This window comes from Vigna umbellata, chromosome 1 (assembly GCF_029865625.1).
Source record: "Vigna umbellata cultivar VRB3 chromosome 1, Vumbellata_1.0, whole genome shotgun sequence".
Lineage (NCBI taxonomy): Eukaryota > Viridiplantae > Streptophyta > Magnoliopsida > Fabales > Fabaceae > Vigna > Vigna umbellata.
In genome coordinates, this window is record NC_142165.1 from 89,216,977 (window position 1) to 89,238,933 (window position 21,957).

At 36.8% G+C, this 21,957-nt stretch overlaps 2 protein-coding genes and 1 long non-coding RNA gene across 3 annotated transcripts; 2 read left to right on the plus strand and 1 right to left on the minus strand.

Moving 5' to 3' along the window:
- The first annotated feature begins 3,870 nt into the window (after positions 1-3,870).
- Positions 3,871-7,866, plus strand: LOC148206739 (uncharacterized). Its single transcript, XM_088104653.1, has one exon. It carries the CDS (start codon positions 4,673-4,675, stop codon positions 7,472-7,474), a length of 2,802 nt encoding a protein of 933 aa, XP_087960779.1. The 5' UTR covers positions 3,871-4,672; the 3' UTR covers positions 7,475-7,866.
- Positions 7,867-10,646: 2,780 nt separating this feature from the next.
- LOC124831794 (extra-large guanine nucleotide-binding protein 1-like) lies at positions 10,647-15,951 on the plus strand. The gene is made up of 8 exons (XM_047305875.2): positions 10,647-12,366; positions 12,466-12,603; positions 12,757-12,861; positions 12,936-13,127; positions 13,467-13,644; positions 14,036-14,277; positions 14,837-15,000; positions 15,129-15,951. Exons 1-8 carry the CDS (start codon positions 11,266-11,268, stop codon positions 15,718-15,720), a joined length of 2,712 nt encoding a protein of 903 aa, XP_047161831.2. The 5' UTR covers positions 10,647-11,265; the 3' UTR covers positions 15,721-15,951.
- A 4,275-nt stretch (positions 15,952-20,226) lies between these two features.
- On the minus strand, positions 20,227-21,523 carry LOC148206740 (uncharacterized). The gene is made up of 2 exons (XR_015786361.1): positions 20,707-21,523; positions 20,227-20,575 (listed from the first exon to the last, which is right to left on the minus strand). It is a non-coding gene; the product is annotated as an uncharacterized LOC148206740 (long non-coding RNA).
- Positions 21,524-21,957: the final 434 nt, after the last annotated feature.

Consider the following 21,957-nt stretch of genomic DNA (forward strand, 5'->3'; position numbering starts at 1 on the left):
TTTGAGTTGAGAATAGATATACCAATGACGACAAATGTAATAAATGCTCACTTTTGTTTTTTTACAAAGACACGTGATAAAATAAAAGATAAACGAACAACGAACCTATCTGGAATAACATGTTAAAACAAAAAAAAAATGAATGAATACAACAAATAGAATAACATGAAGAATGAAATTACTCAACAAATAGATATCGTTGAGGAATATATCATCTTACTACTGATTTATCGTCTTTATATGTTTCGTTTTTGTCATTTCTTTTGTTCTATATTGCTATTTATTCACTCTTTAATCTCTACATTTTCATTGTTTTTTTAGCACATTTTCATCTTCCTAATGTTTTTTTTTAATTCACGTCTTATCTTTTATGTTCAATATGTTCTTACGACATTATATTAAATATTCAAGTTTTTATTTCAAAGTCATATATTATGTTAAGAAATACAAAACTTTTTACGTAATCATATTTTGTTATTCTATTCTACATTTATTATCTAACCTTTTAGTTAGTTGTTTCCTATTTGATATATAGACGATGAGCTAAGAACTAATAATTAGTTTATAAGTTAGAAACTAGTTTATCAACTATATAAGTAATTTACAAGTTTTATTAGATTCCATGTACGGTGTCTTATTATAACAAAATCATTATGAAATTAGTTAACTTCAAAATTATAATGTATTTAATGTGATGATTTTTCATGTCATTTTTTAAGTTATAAAATTTGTGTATTTTTTTCATCATAAAAGGAGAGAAGGAGATGAGAGACAAATCACTCTTATCCCATTCAATCGGGTGATTGTTTTAATATATAACAAAAAAATTCATATTATAAATAATTTAAAAATCAAGGCTAACAGTTTAAACATTTAAAAATCAAGGCTTCTTCACCAGCATAGAAGCACACCACCACCATACACCAAGCACACAACCAGAGAAGAGAAACAATTGAGAAACAAAAATAAGAGAATTGAGAATGAGAAGAGCATTTCTCTGTGGGGTTGTGGGGGTATAGCGGAGATCATATTTATTGAAGTAGTTAAAAATTTAAAAATTAGGTGAAGTAATTTTTTTTAACCAGAGTACTTTAATTTTTACTAAGAGATAATTGTGGAATGTGGTGGTGGAGGAAGAAGCTTGTGGTGGTGTAGAGAGAAACCCTTGTCCAATACCGATTAGGTTATTCATGAAGAGAAGGTTTAAGTTTTACCTATCAATGCTCTGATTTACTCAAGAAGTTAAAAGGTTATACAAGACATTAAAGACTAGAAATAGGAGAAAAGAGAAGAAACAAAAAAAAATGAAGATAAATGGAGCTTTGTGTTGGGATGCCCACACAACAACCAAATATACAAGCAAGTATATTGGGTAGTTTGTAGTATAACAAGTGTCTTATCCACAGGAATTTGGCAGGAAACACAATGTTCTAACTAGTTTGGTTGTGAATAAAATACTAAATGGATGGCACAAAGTGTAAAACAGAGTTTATCTATGAAAACAAAGCAAAATGTGTTGTAAAAAAGTTTATATTTGAAAATGATTGACTTCTAGATTTGAAAATGTATATATAAATATCTACATCAAAGCTTTTTCAAAACAAAAAGTTAAAGTCAAAGGAAGGAAAGAAACAAAAGTAATACAAAAAGTTCTACATCAATAGGAGTCTACCTAACTTTATTCCAAAGCACCTTTAACACTAGTTTTCTCTCCTACCGTACTTATGCTCTTGTGTATCCACAAATGATTATAGCGAAAGAAAAACATACAAATACATGAGAGGATAAGCTAATGTATTTAAAAGAAAGAACTATAGTGAAATCTTAAAAAATGATGGTACAAACAAATCTTATTCAAACCATTCATTCAAAAGACATGTCATGAATCAAATATAATAACTACCTTCGGAGGACTTTTGTATATAGAGTCAAACTCAGAGATATTACCCTATCATCATAATATTAATAACATTTTGGCTAAAAATCCATGATTCTATTTGCCTTCCTAACGATAGGATTATTTTGTCTATGTCAGTCAGAAATGGGTCATTTCCTATCCTTTCCTAACATAGGAAATCTCTATCGACTCTCACTACTAAATATCCTACTCTATATGAGTTGAGATACTTAACGGGGTTTGGATAATCTCCTTCACAGTCCCTATTCATATATACCTAACACATTAGTAGAATGCTTCTAACTTTCAACTTATTCCAATTGCATTCAACAAACATCTCAAATAGTCACAGTCACTATCACACACATCTAATTCAAAAATAATCATTACCAAGATAGTAGTCACAATCACAAGAAACTAACAAAAAAGTAACATATCACATATAACTTATTTACCAAATTCTCATATAGTCTTAAATCATCACACTATTCATATACAATCATAACAAAATAACTAAAGTGCAACATATCACACATAACTTATTTACCAAATTTTCACATAGTCTTAAATCACTCACATATTGTTTATTTCAAATTACATGTTAATAATTCATCCTTCATTCTCTATTACTTTAGCGTAACATTTAAATACCATATTTTCCTTAAATACATCAAAATTGTGAGATGCATTACTCTACCTATAAATCTCAAATAAAAAATCCAATGGTCGAAGTGAAAAATCACATGTTTAGGACCAATGGTCGAAATTTCAGTTCAATCTAATGGTTAATAAGGCAATAATGTTAATTTTTTCGAGGTGACTGGCGCCCAATACTACAAACTCTTAAGACTCACTAATTTGAGAGCTCCCAATAGTCTAGAAGTGGCACCCAACACCCTCAAGACAATAGCCACTATTCAAGTTATGGTGTCTAACGACACTACAACAATGTCCAACGATATACTAGAAGCAAAAAATTCTTGTGAGTTTTAATTGAGCAATTTGACTCTTCTTGAGTTATTCTCCACTAAATAAACTTCACAATGCTTTGATATATCAATGTCTTAGCTCAAGAAGTGTCAAATCAAATCAATCAAAGATCTTTTAAAGAAGTTTCTATTAACAACCAAACATCATTTCTACTAGAACAAACATATACTCTAATACCAATTGAAACAAAGTTATTAATCTTTGAAACCAAACCACTATAACAATAAGATTTCACCCATCAAAGTTATAGCATAGTTCAAGTGAATGACAATTCTACTCCTTTAAATTTCAAATGGTATTTTCCCTTTTCTCTTCATCAGTTCTAGCAAAAAAACTAATTTGTCAAATATACCACTTAAAATCAAAAAAGTTAAATTTATCAATCTTTGAGACTAAAATGTTAATATTTCATATTTTCACATTTTCATTTCACGTAACACAAAATATTCATCACAACTTAATATCCAACCATTAAAATTAGTCAATTTAAATAACACTTCAATTTCACCGCATTATATCACAATTCCATACAAAGACAAAACAAAATTTAAATAAGTAATTTCCCTTACATGTTAAAGAGCACTACAAATGTCCTTTGACATTAAGCACCCATAATAATTGAGATATACATAATTTGCACATGTGTATCAATTATTCATTAAAATAATCTTAAAAAAACAGTTACAAGGATGTGTGAATTTTATTTAGGAGTCATACCTCGAAATTAAAAAAAAAATAGTAACAAGTTGTGTTTTATAGTTTATACATTCAGGACTTATAAGTTTTTTATTTCTCTTAAAAGAAATCCATCTATATTTGTTGTTTACACTTTTTTTTTAGTTTTTTAATTAAACAATTATCTAATGAGCAAAAGACATTTAAAAGATAGCATTTCTAAAATTCCACCAATTGGCAAATTCTGATAATTTGACCTATAGTGGATGCTAAGCAAGGGTTGTTTTCCAAGAGTTGAAAGAGGTGTTTGGGTCAGAGAGAGAAAGAGGACAACGGGGTTACACTGAATTGAAATTTCCCTTCTTTTTCTTTTCTTTACCTTTTCTTTTTCATTTCTTTTTGGTTTTCAATTTAAGAAGAAAATCGTTCATGGCAGATATCTAACCAAACTGGTTTGTTTTGGTTATCCTTCTCTTTTAGTAAAAAGAGAATTCGCTGTGGCGCTGTGCTTTAATTATTATGCCAAGAATTGAATAGAGAGAGGAGGAGGATCTTTCTTCACCTTTGAAGGCTACTCAGGTGTTTTGTAAAGTGTGTCTCGCTACTGATTGAGCTTCATGGATTCTATCATTTGTCGTTTGATTCTTCTTGAAACCTATTACTCCAAAATTCTGTTTTGAATTTTCTTGTTGCTGCGAGTTGCCTTGCAAATTTTGGGATCTGGGTTCTAGGGTTTGAGCTTTGACTTTCTCTCTCTTTCGGTTTCTTTTCGTTCGTTACCCTTCTCTCTCCTCTGAGAAACTGGGTGTTGATTCTATTCTGGGTTGTGGACAAAATATAAATTTTCTTTTTCTTTGTGGATTTTCTAGTGAAATATTGAGCTGAGTTGTTTGTTTATCTTTCAAAAAAAAAATGTCATGTCTCACAGCTTAGATTGTTGGGGAGCTGTGGTCTTTAAAGATTCCAGATTCCTTATCTTTTGTTGGGGAAGCTGTTGAAGCAGAATTTGTTGTAAATTGATGTGATGGGCTAAACCAAGGGTTGTTCTGTGTTGTTTGAAGTGTGGGAAAGAATCTGATATTGGTTTGTGTGAGAAGAGGAGAAAGGAGCATGCATCTGTCACTATGGAAGCCCATTTCTCACTGTGCTGCACTGATCATGGACAAGAAGAGCAGGAGGAAAGATGAATCCAATGTTGACACAAAGAGAAACCCATCAATGCTTCGGAAGCTGCAGGAGAACAAGCTCAGGGAGGCCCTTGAGGAAGCTTCTGAAGATGGCTCACTCTCCAAATCTCAAGACATAGACCAGCCGGACTCTGCTGCCAACCAAGATGATGGCCTTGGGAGATCCCGATCGCTTGCCAGGCTGCACGCCCAGCGCGAGTTCCTTAGAGCCACCGCCCTTGCGGCGGAGCGCATCTTCGAGTCTGAGGAGGAAATTCCCAGCCTACAGGAAGCATTTTCCAAGTTCCTCACCATGTACCCCAAGTACCAGTCCTCTGAGAAGGTTGATCAGTTGAGGTCTGACGAGTACTCACATTTGTCTCCCAAGGTATGCCTTGATTACTGTGGTTTTGGACTCTTCTCTTTTGTTCAGACAATTCATTACTGGGAGTCTTCTACGTTTAGCTTGTCTGAGATTACTGCAAATTTGAGTAACCATGCACTTTATGGTGGTGCCGAGAGAGGAACTGTGGAGCATGATATAAAGACTAGGATCATGGACTATTTGAATATACCTGAGAATGAGTATGGCCTTGTTTTTACTGTGAGCAGAGGATCAGCTTTTAAACTGCTTGCTGAATCATACCCTTTCCATACAAACAAAAAGTTGTTGACCATGTTCGACCATGAGAGCCAGTCCGTTGCTTGGATGGCTCAGAGTGCTAGGGAGAAAGGTGCTAAAGTGTACAGTGCTTGGTTTAAATGGCCAACCCTCAAACTCTGTTCCACTGATTTGAGAAAACAGATTTCCAACAAGAAGAAGAGGAAGAAGGACTCGGCTACCGGTCTTTTTGTGTTCCCAGTCCAGTCTAGAGTGACTGGGGCTAAGTATTCGTACCAGTGGATGGCCTTGGCCCAGCAGAACAACTGGCATGTCTTACTGGATGCCGGTTCATTGGGCCCCAAGGACATGGATTCGCTTGGCTTGTCCCTCTTTCGGCCAGATTTCATAATCACTTCATTTTACAGGGTTTTTGGATATGATCCCACAGGTTTTGGCTGTCTTCTGATCAAGAAATCGGTGATGCAAAGCCTTCAAAATCAGTCTGGTTGTACTGGGTCTGGAATGGTGAAGATTACTCCGGAGTTTCCAATGTATTTGAGTGATTCTGTAGATGGCTTGGATAAATTTGTTGGAATTGAAGACGATGAAATCAGTGGGTTGGGGGACAAGACTACTGAAACTCGTCAGGGAACACAGCTGCCTGCCTTTTCTGGTGCATTCACATCTGCTCAGGTCAGAGATGTGTTCGAGACTGAAATGGATCAAGACAGCTCTGAAAGAGATGGAACCAGCACCATATTTGAGGAGACGGAGAGCATATCTGTTGGAGACGTGATAAAGAGTCCTGTGTTCAGTGAGGACGAGTCATCGGACAATTCATTTTGGATTGATTTGGGTCAGAGTCCATTGGGGTCTGATGGTGCAGGTCAATCGAATAAACACAAGATAGCTTCCCCACTACCACCTTTCTGGTTCAATGGGAGGAGGAACCAGAAGCAGCCTTCACCAAAAACAGCATCCAAGATGTATGGCAGCCCGATGTACGATGACAGAGAAGTAAACCTAGGTGCTCATGAGGACCGCCGTGTGCTGTCATTTGATGCGGCTGTCCTGATGTCACAGGAACTTGACCGAGTCAAAGAGGTGCCTGAAGAAGAGCAGGTGGAGGAAGTTGATCATTATTCAAGAAATGGTAATGGTACTGATCATCTGCATGTGGATGAGATCCTGGAAGAACCTGGAACCAGTGGAGCGGTCAATAATGGATCTTGGCTGAATAATTCAACTTCTCTTGCTCGGCATCAAAGCTTGGAGAATGGGTCTACTTCGGAAATATGTGCTGATGTCAAAGAGAGTGCCATAAGAAGGGAAACAGAAGGTGAATTCAGGCTGTTGGGTAGGAGAGAAGGGAATCGTTATGGCGGGGGTAGGTTTTTTGGTTTGGAAGAGAATGAAGCGACCAGCAGGGGAAGAAGAGTGTCATTTAGCATGGAAGATAATCGTAAAGAGTACCTTAGCCAGACCTTAGAACCGGGAGACGTATCTGCAACTAGCTTTGATGATGAAGAGGCGACCAGTGATGGAGAATACGGTGATGGACAGGACTGGGGCAGGAGGGAACCAGAGATAACGTGTCGTCATATTGACCATGTCAACATGCTTGGTCTCAATAAAACTACACTTAGACTTCGGTTTTTGATAAATTGGCTTGTTACCTCGTTACTGCAACTGAAGTTGCCTGCTTCTGATGGCGGTGAAAAAGCAAGTCTTGTCCACATATACGGTCCGAAAATAAAATATGAAAGAGGTGCAGCTGTGGCTTTCAATGTGAGGGACAGAAGTAGGGGGCTAATTAATCCAGAGATTGTTCAAAAGCTTGCTGAAAAAGAAGGAATTTCTCTTGGTCTTGGTTTTCTGAGTCATATACAGATTCTTGATAGCTCAAGACAGCATCGTGGAGCTCCTAATCTAGAAGACACAACTCTTTGTAGACCAATGGAGAATGGTCGGCGTGATGGAAAAGGTAGCTTTGTTAGGCTTGAAGTTGTGACGGCTTCACTGGGCTTTCTGACGAATTTTGAGGATGTATATAAATTGTGGGCTTTTGTGGCTAAGTTTCTCAACCCAACATTTATCAGAGAAGGCGGTCTTCCTACTGTTGAAGAAGGTTCTGAGACATGAGATGGCAAAGTTGGTCGCAACTTTAATCAATTTTGGAGACTGAACATGAAAGATTATTTGTGAGATCCTACAATGACGCAAACTTATTTTCTGCATCAAAGCAAGATAGGGCAAGCGGGGTGGATTTGTTAATTCATGTTTCTTGTTGCTTACATTTTTAATTTTCCTATTTTGTTTGTCGAGCTGCTTGTAGAGTTGGCTTTAGAGATTTGTTCCATATGGGAAAGCCATGGTGTACTTTGAAGCAAGATTGTATGGGTAGAACTTCTACTGATATATACTTAGCTTCAGTTGCATACGAAAGGATTTCCAACTTCTGTAAAAATGTAGTGTTCATGTTCATGTTCATGCTATACTTTACCGTACCATCCAATTGGTGTTCTCTTTGTCGACTTCAATTTCCAAAATGTTGGTTAAACTTGGAGTATTTTACTTGAGGTGAGAACGGAATCTAAATGTGCTTTTCTGTGGCTATTTTTTCCTCTCTTATTATTACCACAGGATTTTTACAGACACCTCAATCCTAAACATTGGACTTCTCGATTTTTTTTTTGCATATAATTGACAGTCTGGTGATGAAGTCTGTCCATAACGATTGGACCTGGTTTTAAGGAAAAAAGGTTGAACAAGAAACGACAAAGTGAACAATATGTTCTGCCTTTTCCAAAATGGTTTTTGATCTTTATATAGACCGGGTCCTGTTAACCATTGCCTAGGACATGGTTAAAAAACATTAAATGCATGTTGAAACAAATAAAAAATGTAAATTAAATCTAGTATTAAATGCATAATATCAATAAAAATTCTATTATATCTAAACAACGTTACCCATCACATCACATTATTTGTTATTTATTTATCTATTTATTAAATTTTTTTTTCTATTAATAATGTGGTTACCACCAAATTTATGTACACCACTTTCATTCAAATAAAATTTTCTTTGGGTTTATATGTTATTATGCAATAGAATTAGGGGAATATAATGTTATAAAACTTAACTACAAATGTCAATAAACATTTGAAAGGAAGAATTATTGTAATAAATGGAACAAATTATAGTGTAAGTTACTATAATTCATTTTAGTAAATACACTTAGTTTTGTTTGGTTTTGGTTCTTCTTGCTCAACGGTTGGAGTTGTGCTAAGAGCATATTAGGTGGTCTCTATTGCTTTCTCCTATTTCTTGTCCTTTGTTCTGGTTTTTTCTTGTGCTTTGCACATTCTTGCTTCATTTTTGTTTCAGTGGTGTGAGCATATTCTTCTTGGGATTTTCTTATCTGCGCTTAGGTTTGTTTTGCTTGCTTGCGAAGTGTTTGTTTTTTTTGTTTCTTAGTGGAGTTTTGGTGTTCCTTGGTTTTGGCAGTGGGGCCTTTTCTTACAGGTTTGCAATTCCTTGGAGTCGTTTCGATAGAAATGTTTCTTCAGCTGCTAAGCCTTTGATAGTAGGTAGTTCTTTTGTGGCTAGGAGTTTTGACACCCCTAGTTTCATGTGTAATCTTTGTAATGAGCATCATTTATTTTGAGTGTTCTTACTTCTAGGTTTTGGTCTTAGATGTATTAAATTTTTTCCTAGTTTTGTTTCGATTTCTCCTGATAATATCCTTAACCTTATTTCCCTGGAAGCCCTACACTTCGTGAGATTAAGTTCACGATTATTACTTACTACATGCGGATCATATGTAAATTCATAAATCAGGAGAGATTCAAACATCTGCTTCCATTTCTACTCCACTGTACACTTGATCAAATGACATATTCAATAAATATGTAATTCTTTTGATAACCTAGGGCATGCTACTTGTGCTGGTATCTCTATAAGGGTGGTGACGTGATTTTATTGAGAGCTTTTCAACTTACTTAAGAATTTGCAATGCCTTTATATGATATCATTACTGCACTAGAGATTTCAAGTGAAAATAATTCTTAAAAGTGTGGTTGGAGTGTGATTTTTCTTGATTTGTCAGGCGTTTAATAATTCTTCTATTAAAAAAATACACCTATTTTCTCCCATAATGCTATGACAAAAATTGGGACAAAACCTGCATATAAAACAACATATGAAATTATATACTTTGCTATACAGAAAAGAGTGTAAATAAGGGAAAAAGTTTGAGAGGAGGAAAATAGAATTACTTTGTATGTTTTCACTATCACCCTCACATGCAATTCCTTCCTTTTGAGCATCCCAGACTAATACATATAGATTTGGCGCTTCTGATGGACTATTCATTATTGTGGGATAAGACCTTTTTTCTTGCCTTCTTCCAGAAAAATGTCGCAGTGAACACTCTAGCGCATGTCCTATACCTACCGTCATCCAACATGCTTGGGTATACTTCCAATACATACAGAATGTCCAAAAAAATTATGCCTCTTTTACTTATTTTTCCAATATATATGTGACTTTTGAAATGACATAAACACATTTTTGGAAGATAAAAAGTTGGATCATACTGGAAGATTGAGTAAAGATAGATTAGTCTTCAAAATATTTTGGCATTTAAAATACTTGTTTCGAAATAAAATAATTGGAACCTGCGCAAATTTACTTTCCTTAAACAGCATCAGGGCTCCCATTAGCATCCACCAATAGCTACAAATTAGAGGAGAATGTCAAATTCTTGTGTATTGTGATCATGCAATAAACTCAATTGTTATAATATAAGGTTCTGTGTATCTACTTATATGTGTTGTAAATCAATTTTATCTGTAATTGAGGTGTAGTTCATTCCTGTCACTTATACTTTAGTTTAGTAATATTACTTTTTGTGGTTCAATTTCTTTTATTTGAAATTGTATGTTTTTCATACGGGTAACAATCATTGTTGGGCCTCACCCACTAAGTTTTGCTTCACCAAAAGGAAGTATCATAGAAGATTTTATGATGCTGCTTTTCCATCTGGTAGTTGACAAATTGGAAAGAAACAAGTTGTTGGATTCGGCTTTTGAAGAGGCATTCATCGAATGGGTTTATGAAGTTGATGAGATGTGATCCTTGGAATAGATCCATACACTAGTTCATGCAAGGTTCTGGTAACTCTTTCTTACTGTAGTGTAGTATTAATTGGAGTGAATGTTTTTGATGTGTGAGTAAAAGTAGTAATTGGATGTTTGGGACTTAAAAGGCTTCACGCGGAGCCCGTGGTGAGTAACCGATCGATTTAAGCCATTATGCTCTTGCGTCGCTATCTTTCCTTCTCCTCTGGCCATGGTCCCTCCCAGCTTCTGCTATCCCTGTCCATTGCAACCACAAGCCAAAAACTCCGATACTAATTGCACTCTGCAAAAGGACGCCATCTCCGACCCCACCTGCACAAAAAACTAAAAACTAAATTTAAAAACCAAACTAAAGATTCCACTCACACCTCTTTTTCGTTTTTTCCTTTACACCCTTCACAGCTGCAAACTGCTTCCGATTGATACTTTTAAATTTGAACATATCACACCAATCCCACGTAAAATCAGAATCCACACTTTTAGTTGCTGCATTCTCGGAAAAACATATCACCCTCTCTTGCTTTTCTTTTCTTGTTCCCACTTAAAATTAGGTTTCCTTTTCCTTCCTTCACTGTTTCTATTCGTCTCTTACGTTTTAAAGTCTTAACTGTCTTTATTCTTTCCAAGTACAAATAAAATAATATTCATTTCCTGCCTTTATTTTGAAACTTCAATTTCTGTTCTTTTGGTGCCAACTTCATTCAACTCATACTTTCATACTTTCATACTTTCATTCACCTTTTCTTAGTTTCATTCGTCAATGTTGCCTCCTCCTCCAAATTAGGGCAACCATGTCGCCGGTCAGGACAATGACGGTGATCGCCGATGTCCTCTCCGACGAGGAAGAGGAGTACTCCTTCGCCGTTGCGTACAGCGGACCAGACCCGGCGTACGATCTTCCCCGGGCAGTGCCGATCACCGTTGACAAGATTCCGGTGGCGACGGCAGTCGCGGTATCGCAGGTTTCTTTCTCTGACGAGCTTTCGTTGCCGGTGGTGCAACCGCTCTCGGCGCCGGAGCTTCAATTCTCGAAGGAGCTGAAAACATTGAACTCTGAGCCCACTGTGTCTCCCACGTCGGTGATCGCCTTCGACCGGAGTAACGGTGGAGGCTCTGGCAGAACCACTGTGTCTCCGACGTCCGTGATCGCTTTCGGAGACGCGGCCGCGGAAGCCAATGACGCGTGCGAGTTGAGTAGCGAAAACTCGTTTTCGGACAATTTAGGAACAGTAAGAAACTCGAGCGCGTTGTTGTTGAGGCATTCGAATTGCGAGAAGGAGAGCTTGGATTTTAACGATTCGAGCCAGCAAGATTACGCTTCCACGTTGAGTTCCGATTATCCATCGTCTCACATCTCTCCTTCGAAAAGTAACGATCCCGAACCTGATAGTGACCGTAAACGAGGACCTGTGGTTAGTATCGAGGAGGATGAATACGAAGCGAGAGAGAGGGTTAAGAGAGAGAGTGCGAGGAAGGGGAGGAAAGGTTCGTGCTATCGTTGCTTGAAAGGGAATAGGTTAACGGAGAAGGAAGTGTGTCTCGTTTGTGATGCTAAGTATTGTGGGAATTGTGTGTTGAGAGCGATGGGTTCTATGCCGGAAGGTCGCAAATGTGTTGGTTGCATTGGGTTTCCTATTGATGAATCTAAGAGGGGTAGTTTGGGGAAGTGTTCGCGGATTTTGAAGAGATTACTTAATCATTTGGAGATTAGACAAATTATGAAGGCGGAGAGGTTTTGTGAAGTGAACCAGCTTCCACCTGAGTATATTTGTGTGAATGGGAACGCTCTTTCTTTTGAGGAACTTGTCACGTTGCAGAGTTGTGCTGACCCTCCGAAGAATTTGAAGCCCGGGAACTATTGGTATGATAAGGTGTCCGGTTTTTGGGGGAAGGTACGTGTGTGTTTTTCGGGGGTATTAGTTGTGTTGAATTCTTTGGTTTTACTGTTCTGATTGGTTGTTTGTTTGTCTGTTTGTGTGTGAATTTTTCAGGAAGGACAAAAGCCTTGTAGAATTATTAGTCCGCATCTGAATGTTGGGGGTTCCATCAAACCGGATGCTAGCAATGGAAACACGCAGGTTTTCATTAATGGAAGGGAAATAACAAAAGTTGAGCTTCGAATGTTGCAGGTTTGAATTTCAATATATTTAAAAATAATAGAAAATTTTGAATGGCTCTATGATTTATATTGATTTTAATTTTTTTTTTGTTTTTTTAATTAATTGTATCGTGTTTTGTTAAAAAATAAAAGTTGTTGAGAGGATTTTGTTTTGGTTGAGCAGTTGGCAGGAGTTCAGTGTGCTGGTAACCCACATTTTTGGGTCAACGAGGATGGTTCATACCTAGAAGAAGGACAGAAAAATACAAAAGGGTGCATTTGGGGAAAGGTAACGTTTTATTTTTTGCTTATTTAAGCCAATGTTCAATTTACTTCATTAAACTCTTTTATTTCACTTTTTAGGCTGGAACGAAGCTTGTATGTGCTCTGCTGTCGCTACCTGTTCCTTCTAATTCTAAATGTTCAAATTCATGTGGGTTTCTATCCTCCAATCTGGTTACCAGACCAGTTCCTGATCACTTTGACCATGGAATAGTTCATAAGCTCCTCTTACTTGGTTACACTGGGTCGGGAACAAGCACTATTTTCAAGCAGGTAATTTTTTATTTTATGATTGCGTGCGGCATATGTTCATCAAAATCTTCATCTCTGAATTCAATTTGAAATAAAACTAACTTGGAGAAAGTTTGTGTGAGCGGTGGTTGATGCTATGTGCTTATGCACAGGCACTTGAAGCATTATTATTTCAAACTGTTCAGGTGTTTCTAACTTCTATTTAATCGTTATCAATGTGCTGCTACGTAAACAAATTCGATGATATTACTTTCAATAGTTACTTGCATTTTTTGTCTTCCTTTTTGTTTACATGGATGCATGCTTATTGTTGCTGAAAGCCAAGAAATCAATGTATTTATAGAATTCTAAATGTGTCAGGCCAAGATTCTTTACAAAAACACTCCCTTCTCAGAAGATGAACGTGAAAGTATAAAGTTGACCATTCAGACCAATGTCTACGCCTATCTTGGCATACTCCTTGAGGGTCGTGAGCGTTTTGAAGAAGAAAGCCTGGCGAATTTAAAGAAAAATCAATCTTTTGCGCTTGACACTACAGGTATCAGTTCTAGTTTCTCCTTCTTTGTAGGGGAATCTATAGAATTTTTCTTCAGTAAGCTTTCTTCCCTACCACAATCTGATGCATAAAGTCATCCACAGTCCCAGTGTTATTCATTAAGCGTATATGTTTTTATGGTACCCTTACGTTTCACACTTAATATTTTTTAGCCCCTTCACGTAACTCATTTAATTGCTTTGAATATGAAATAATTGTATAGGAGACATTAAATATATTGCTACGTTTCCTACCAAGAGAAAAAAAAGAATGTTGATGTCCAACTGGTAGTGACAAATAATAATGCTTGCTTATTCCTGTACAAGAGACAATTAAATTTCACATTTAGGTTGTCCATTTGTACTAAAGATTGGTTGATATCATTACGGTTCAGGAACCGGTCCAAAACTTTGCGAGAAGACAATGTATTCCATTGGCACAAGATTGAAAGCATTTTCTGATTGGCTTCTGAAAACTATGGTTGCGGGCAAGCTTGATGCTATCTTTCCAGCCGCTACTCGTGAGTATGCTCCACTGATTGAGGAGTTATGGAATGATGCAGCCATTAAGGCCACCTATGAAAGAAGAAATGAAATAGAATTGCTACCCAGTGTTGCCAGTTATTTCTTAGAGAGGGTATGGATCCTTCTGTTGTTTTGTGTTTATTTTCATCGAAAGTTTAATTAATGCATGTACTATTGTTCACTTAAGTGCAATTGAATTGAATGACCATGGACACGTATTTGCTTTCTACTTTTGCTTATAACAAAAAATGTTAAGAGCACTCTGTATAAAGGAATATGTGGTAAATTTTGTGGTTATAAAAAATAATGGGACCCTCAATTAGGCTGGAATAAATCTTGATTAAATTTATAATGTATGAATGTGAATGATGACTTCAATGTATTTGATACAAATGAGGTTAGCATATAGTTTTTGGTTTCCTGGCTTGTTTGTTTGGCTAGAGTTAAGTTCAATTTTTAGGCTTCTGGTTAATGTGAGCTAATTTATCTGCTAACTAATCAAACTCAACCTGCTTTATATCCATCCATTAACACTAGAGTGCTTCAGTAATAGTTATACAAAATTTGCGCCCTTATTTTCTTTATGTTTCGTCGATACTTTTTCTTTTACTCTTGAAAAACGTTTTAGTGCCAGTGGCTTGGAGGAACTAATATTTAAATTCTTTGTTTAGGCTATTGAGGTATTGAGGACTGATTATGAACCCTCGGATTTAGATATTCTCTATGCTGAAGGAGTTACTTCATCCAATGGGATGGCTTCTGTAGAGTTTTCATTTCCTCAATTAGCTGCTGAGGATATTGTCGACACTGCTGATCTACATGATTCTTTAGTTAGGTGGGTGAAAACGTTTGCACCAATGATTACTGTGGGAATTTTTTTTGGGTAGCCCTGTTTGATTCAATTGCTAAAGCAGCTATAAAATGTTGCTGATCTGTACCATTCTTTGCTCTCCTTCATTACAGGTATCAACTAATAACAATACATGCAAGAGGGCTAGCAGAAAATTGCAAGTGGCTAGAAATGTTTGAGGACGTTGGATTGGTGGTTTTCTGTGTTTCCCTGAGTGACTACGATCAATTTTCTGTTGATGGAAATGGTTGTTGCACAAACAAGATGATATTGAGCAGGAAGCTTTTCGAAGCCATAGTTACTCATCCTACTTTCGAACAAATGGACTTCCTGTTGATACTAAACAAATTGGATGAGTTTGAGGAGAAAATTGAACGAATCCCACTTAGCAAGTGTGAGTGGTTATCTGATTTTCGTCCAGTAATTAGTCGACATCGCTCTGGCATCAACAGCAGCAGTATTAACAATAGCCCCTCCCTTTCTCTGCTTGCTTCCTATTACATAGCGGTTAAGTTTAAGAGGCTCTATTCATCTCTTACGGGTCGAAACATGTATGTCTCCTTGGTGAAGGGGCTGGAACCTGATAGTGTTGATGCAGCACTTAAATATGCAAAGGAGATTTTGAAGTGGAACGAAGAGAGACCAAACTTTAGCTTAAGTGATAACTCAATGTACAGCATTGAGGCGAGTTCATTCTCTCATTAACTGCTAGTTCAGACAACAGTGTTGGTTAAGTCATATCATCTATGACTTTGATCCTGTTCCATGTACATATATTGCTAACTAGGAGCTGTAAACACATTCCTTCCACTATGCACTGCTGTCGTATGCTTCACGCTGTTTGGGTATGTTGTATCTTAGCATGTGCTACACGGACGAATGTGTAATGTTCAAATTCATTTTTTTAATATGGTAAAGCAAGTATTGATGCTCCTATTTACGGTTCGATACTGATTTTTATTCACATCTTTTATACACATTTTTTAATCACATTATTTACCAAATTCTTTTTTTCTCATTTCTCCTAAAAGTGCGTATTTAATTGATACCTTCCTCCAATAATATATAATATAAAAATAATACCTACTATCATCAATTATGTACTATCTAACCCTGTGTCAAATATAAAAAGAAAATTATGTGTATTTTTTGGCTAACTATTTAAAAGAAATTTAATTATTTATATTTATAGCCCTCTTTTAACTATCAAAAAGTTATTTTGAAAGAAAAAACATGATAGATCTATAGAACCGAGAGAAAATTATGAACCTCGAGTCATTTTATTCATGGATATATGTACGCTAGTAAGATTTTTTTTAGAGCACTAGAAACATCTTAAAATTGGCCAGTTCACAAAAGACAACCAAAAGAAACCGAACACTATGAATGAATATCCTAAAACTGGTTGTCAGGTGATATGAAGATTTAACATGAATATTTGTTGCTTCCTCTGCCGACATTTGGTCAGGATCTTGGACTCCAATCATTCGACATATTTTGCCTTCAGTGCGTCCCTTTCCATCACCAGAACTTTTCCTCCACCCTCAAGACATGGATGGATTTTCCTTTTCTACTACTGCCAATACATCGTCAAATTTTTTTTCTTCTGTAGTTTCAAGGAGATTCTCGCGGAACATGTTTTGAATCAACTTGGTTTTTATTCCACCTAGAGAAAACCCTCACAAGGGTGTTGTCCAATTCAACATTGACCACATTGATAGATTCCCAAATTCTGAGTCATTATTATTTTCATGTTGTTTTCAGCTTCCTGCAAATGTAGATGCACAAAAGCAAAATGGTATGTAAATATACTTAAAACATATATTAACAACTTTTTAATAATAACTATAATAGATTAATTATCACTATTTTATTTGTTTGTATATTTAAAAGGGAGGAGCTACCATATAATTAATTGTAAAAAATTGTCAAAAAAAATTATTAAAAAACATTTTCCATATACTTATTCGTTTGAAAAGAAAAACAATGTTGTACCTACACCTATGATAAAGATAATATAATTTGTGTAAACAAGTTTGGGAGAAATTTACATTTTTTAAATATGAAGGAAAAAAATTGTTTATAGGTGCTTTTCGATAATTTTAATTCAATGCAATTCAAAGTATTGATAAATAAACCAAATCATTAGTATGTGAATTCTTGTACAATGGACTAGAAAGCTATCGTTTTTTAATCTTAGACTGTTTTAGTATTAATGAATTCACTATACCAATTTGATAAAGAATGTACTTATGTTATGAATTAATGTGAGAACCATTAAAACTCCATTCAAGGTTCGTTTTAGTGGATTTCTCGTGTCAAGAAGGGAATTCAACACTCATATGCTGGAAGGCAGATGTGAACAGCTAAGTGGTCGTTCGATTTTGATGTTGGAAGAAAAACTCTAAGTTTCGAAATTTCACGCCACTCTCTGCATCCATCCTTCTTCCCCAGATTTCTGAAAATTCCATTCTCTCCTCCTTCTCTCTAAAAAGCTCTTACTTCTCTTTAAGAAATTCTCACCTTTGCTTCCTCCGATCACCATTCAGGCACCGTTTCTACTCCTCCGGTGTCAAGGGCTTCCGTTTGAGCCGATCGGTTTTGGGTTCTGAACTGGTAAGTTCTTCTCTTCACTTAGTCGTGCGTTTTCTTGGACATGCAAACCAAGTTCTGGTTTCATGTGCTGATCACTCTCCTAAACATGAGAAGTTCTGATAGTGTTTTGGTTTTTACTTGGTTTAGTTTGGAAATTTGTTGAGCGTTGAGGGTAGAAGGACTTGTATTGGTGAAACCGTATTTTGTCTCTGTGAACGTTTGGTCACGCTTAGAGGTAAGGGAAGCTTATATAATTTAATTTGTATGTTTGTTTTATTGCATGTACATTCGTTGAGTTGCTGAATTAATATGAAATATGATTGTTGCTATGTTTTGATTGTATGAAAATTTACTATGATATGGATGTATGAAATTATGAAGATAGATGTTGAGAAATGAATTGAGATAAATAATTCTAAGTATGAAATTCCCTATGATAATGTATGTTCGTTACTGAATGGTCTTTGACTGTTCGATTTTTCTCAGGAACTCGTTTAGAACTGGAATCTTTTATTTGGAAGGAATTCCTGTTGAGGACCGAGCGTCTTCGTCTAGTAAAATTTGTGTATAGGCGTTCAACCAAGGATATTCGTTCCTTGGCATTATGATATAAATTTTAGTATATCTATATGTATTAGTATGTCCGTTCGTTCTTGAACATTATTTAATTGATATCGTATATTTATCAAATCTTTCTTTTATGAATTAAGTAGTGTTTGGTCTTACACAAAGTGCTCGTATTAAGTAGTGCTCGGTCTTACACCAAGCGCTCGTACCAAGTAGTGCTCGGTCTTACACCAAGTACTTGTAATAAGTAAGTGCTAGGTCTTACACCAAGCGTTCATTCTACTTTCCGTAATCTATATTGATAATAAAAACGTTCGTCCAAACTCCACAGAATCCACACTCTACCGTGCTCGGTCTTCGACTAACATTCAGTTTTCTTGATGATAAACTCATAAATAAGCTAAGTATTTATAGCGTTCAATTTCTTCATATGATTCTTTTAAGTACTATCCTTTGAATGTCTTGCAGTGTTCGTCTCCATTGGTTTAGGCCTAGAATCTTAGTACTTGGCCTAGGCTTTAAGGTGTTAAGTCTAAACGCTCATGAGTCAGTTCATTAAATTGATTCACATTGTAAATAATGTTCGATTCTTTTAATCTTGAGAAATATTATTCTAATTGGTCTCTTCCCAACCCTATAATAACTCTCTCTCGGTTTTGATTTGTTCTGGAACTGGAAACCTCTCGGTCTCAGTCCAAGTGTTCGGTCTCGTTAGGAGTTGGAGTTTTACGATCGGTATTTGGTATCCTAAGGGATCTTCGTTAAAATTGAAGTTTGAAAATGAAAGATGATGGAATATGATGTAGATGAAATGAGTATGATTATGAACGAGTATTCCAGGGAGGAATATCGCATGAATGGATATTGGAATTTGGTAAAGTATGAATGTGGGCATGCTAAGCTGGCGGTTCATCCTGATGTTCCGTGATTACTCGTTCTCACGTAGAGAAGGGTAAGTCATATGTGGGAACGACAGGAGGTCCTAGTCCTTATGGTTAATTTGGACAGATAGGACTAACCTCGGGTGACAGCTGTTGAGGGTATCCCAGTTACTACATCACCCGGGTGCACGAACGTCGTAGCTACACAGAATTCATACAGTCCGGACAGTCAGAGTCTAGTATTAAGCTTTGCATGAAAGAGTTAATGATTTATCTTGTTTGGTTGATTGTGTGAAATATATGTTGATACATGAATTAAATTACATAAGCTTACCCTATGTTTTCTGTCTTGTCTATTTTGTACGTTCGGTTGTCTTTCTGTTGCAATGATCATCCATGTGGATGTGAGCAGAAGGAGACGAGCTGCTAGAAGAAGCGTTGGAAGAAGAAAATTTAGTCGAAGTAGAAGTTAAGACCGAACAATAGAACCGTTCGGTCAGTATTTTAGTTTAGTTTAATTGTACGATGATCGTTCGATCATCTTTTCCTTTTCTTTAGTACGACCGTTCGATATAACTCTTTTGTAAATCGTTCAGCCTAGTTATAGCTTATGCACAGTTTTGACTTTCCATTATATTGTTCGGCCGTATTTGTACTGAATCTCTTTTAAAAGACTGAACTGTAATATTATTAGATGTGATTATTCTATTGTATGGTTTTACATTGTATTTTTGGGATGTTACGGTGTGACAAATATATTCAAATCATTAATTTCTTTCTTAATATATATTTCAATAAAAAAATAATGTATTTCTTTCTAACAATTATATTTTTTATATTATTTGTGTTTATAGATGGAACGGTGGACCAAAGTTTAAAAAGAATAAATTTGGAGTAAATGAAAAAGAGGATGGAGATAAAGGTTTTGCATGGTAGCAATAAATTATTAAGAGTAAAATAAGAGAAACCAATGAAGTGGCGATGATTCAAATTGTTACAATCACCAAATTTGTTATTTCTTCTGGATCATAATTTTCTTATAATATTTAAAATTGTATTCATAATTTGTCATCACCATTTTACATTTGAATTTATCTTTTTATTATTTCTCTCTTTTTTTTGCCATACAAATAAAATAGAAGAAAGGTTACAAAAATCACTAGTACAGTAACACAAATTGGCACCGGTTGCTTTTGTTTATAGGCACCGGTTCTACAACCGGTGCATATTCAGACGAGGTTAAAAGTGTACATTTTATGCCTCGATTATGAACCGCGGCGTAAAGGATACGATTACGTCTCGTTTCATTATAACCGATGTCGTAAGCTTTTTTTTTTTTTATCCTGCTACACTCTTCCACCATTTTGAAACAATTCACACAAGATTAAACAGAACCCTCATCATTTTTTTGTAACATGTTTCATCTGCAAAAGAGACCAAAAAACCCAATTCAGAACAGAGTCAAAGCTGGATGATGAATCTATGTTCCCCCTCCTTTGAAGTCCAAGAGTCCATAACTGAAAAATTGAACAACAAAAATATGCATGTTAGAAGATCAAGAACGAGATTGACAGATCCAAAATGGTGTTTCCAATCTCTCTGGATCCAGAAAGAACACCAAGACAAGATCCAAAAAATTTTCACTTACCAAGCCACAGGACCACTGCTGCGATGACCACTGCCGCGATGACCAGGACCGTGGGAGCGTGGGAGCAACTGCGGCAACAGAGACAACGCGCCACGGCGGTGCAGCAAGAACCCAGCGGGGAGGCAGCGGCAGCAGGAAGACCACGCGACGATGGCGGCAGTGGCAGTGACGTTGTGGACGCAGCGGGAAGGCACCGGCGGTGACGTTGTGGAGCAGATCTGGAGCGGATCTGAAGCGGATCTGGAGCGGCTTGGTGATTTAGGCTTGGCGATCTGGAGCGGTAGATCTGGAGGAGGCAGCGGCGGCAGTAGCGATAGCAGCAGCGGCGGAGGCTAGAGCGCGGAGGGGAAGAGGGAGAGCGCGGAGGGGAAGAGGGAGAGGGCGGAGGGGAAGAGGGAGAGCGCGGAGGGGAAGAGGGAGAGCGCGGAGAGGAAGAGGGAGAGCGCGGAGGGGAAAAGGGAGAGCGCGGAGGGGAAGAGGGAGAGCGCGGAGGGAGGGGAAGAGAGAGAGCCCGAGAAAGAAGCACACGCTCTGCAAATGTAAGAATGTGCAAATTAAAAATCAAAACGTGAATAGGCAACGGTCCTCTCTCAACCCGAGGCAATAGGGTCTTTTTACGCGCAGTATAGGCTTCGGGTCTTATTTAACCGAGGCAATATCACCGTATAGGTTTCGGGTCTTCTTTTAACCGAGGCAATATCATCATTCTGCCTCGGGTCTAGATATAACCGAGGTATATAGTCTTTTACGCTTCGAGTTTTACTTAACCGATGCGTATATGGCGCGTTAAATTGCACTTTTTCTACTAGTGAATGAAACAATTTGTACCTCTAATTTTTCTATATTGTCCTTCTGATTGTTTGCATGCCTATTCAGAAATTTGAAAAAACAAAAGAATGGACTACTGACATTCTTTTTCAAAAATTAAAAGCAAACCCTACACTCTCCAAAACCTACACTCTGTGTGCCTCCCTCATAATAAAAAAAGCTCTCTTTTAGTCGTACTTCGAAGTCGAACGCCGACACTCCTTAACCACAGTTTGATTGCTGATTAAGGGTGTTCCACTATTCTAACATCAAACGCCGACACCAACATACTGAGATCACTAACACGAGGGACTACAACTCTCCAAACAACAAACCAACACGTTAAGCAAAGAAGAAAAAGTAGAATGAATGAGCAAAGGGGTGGTGGGGTGCAACATGTGCACACAATTTTTTGAGTTTCATTTAATGCAGAAGGTATTATGG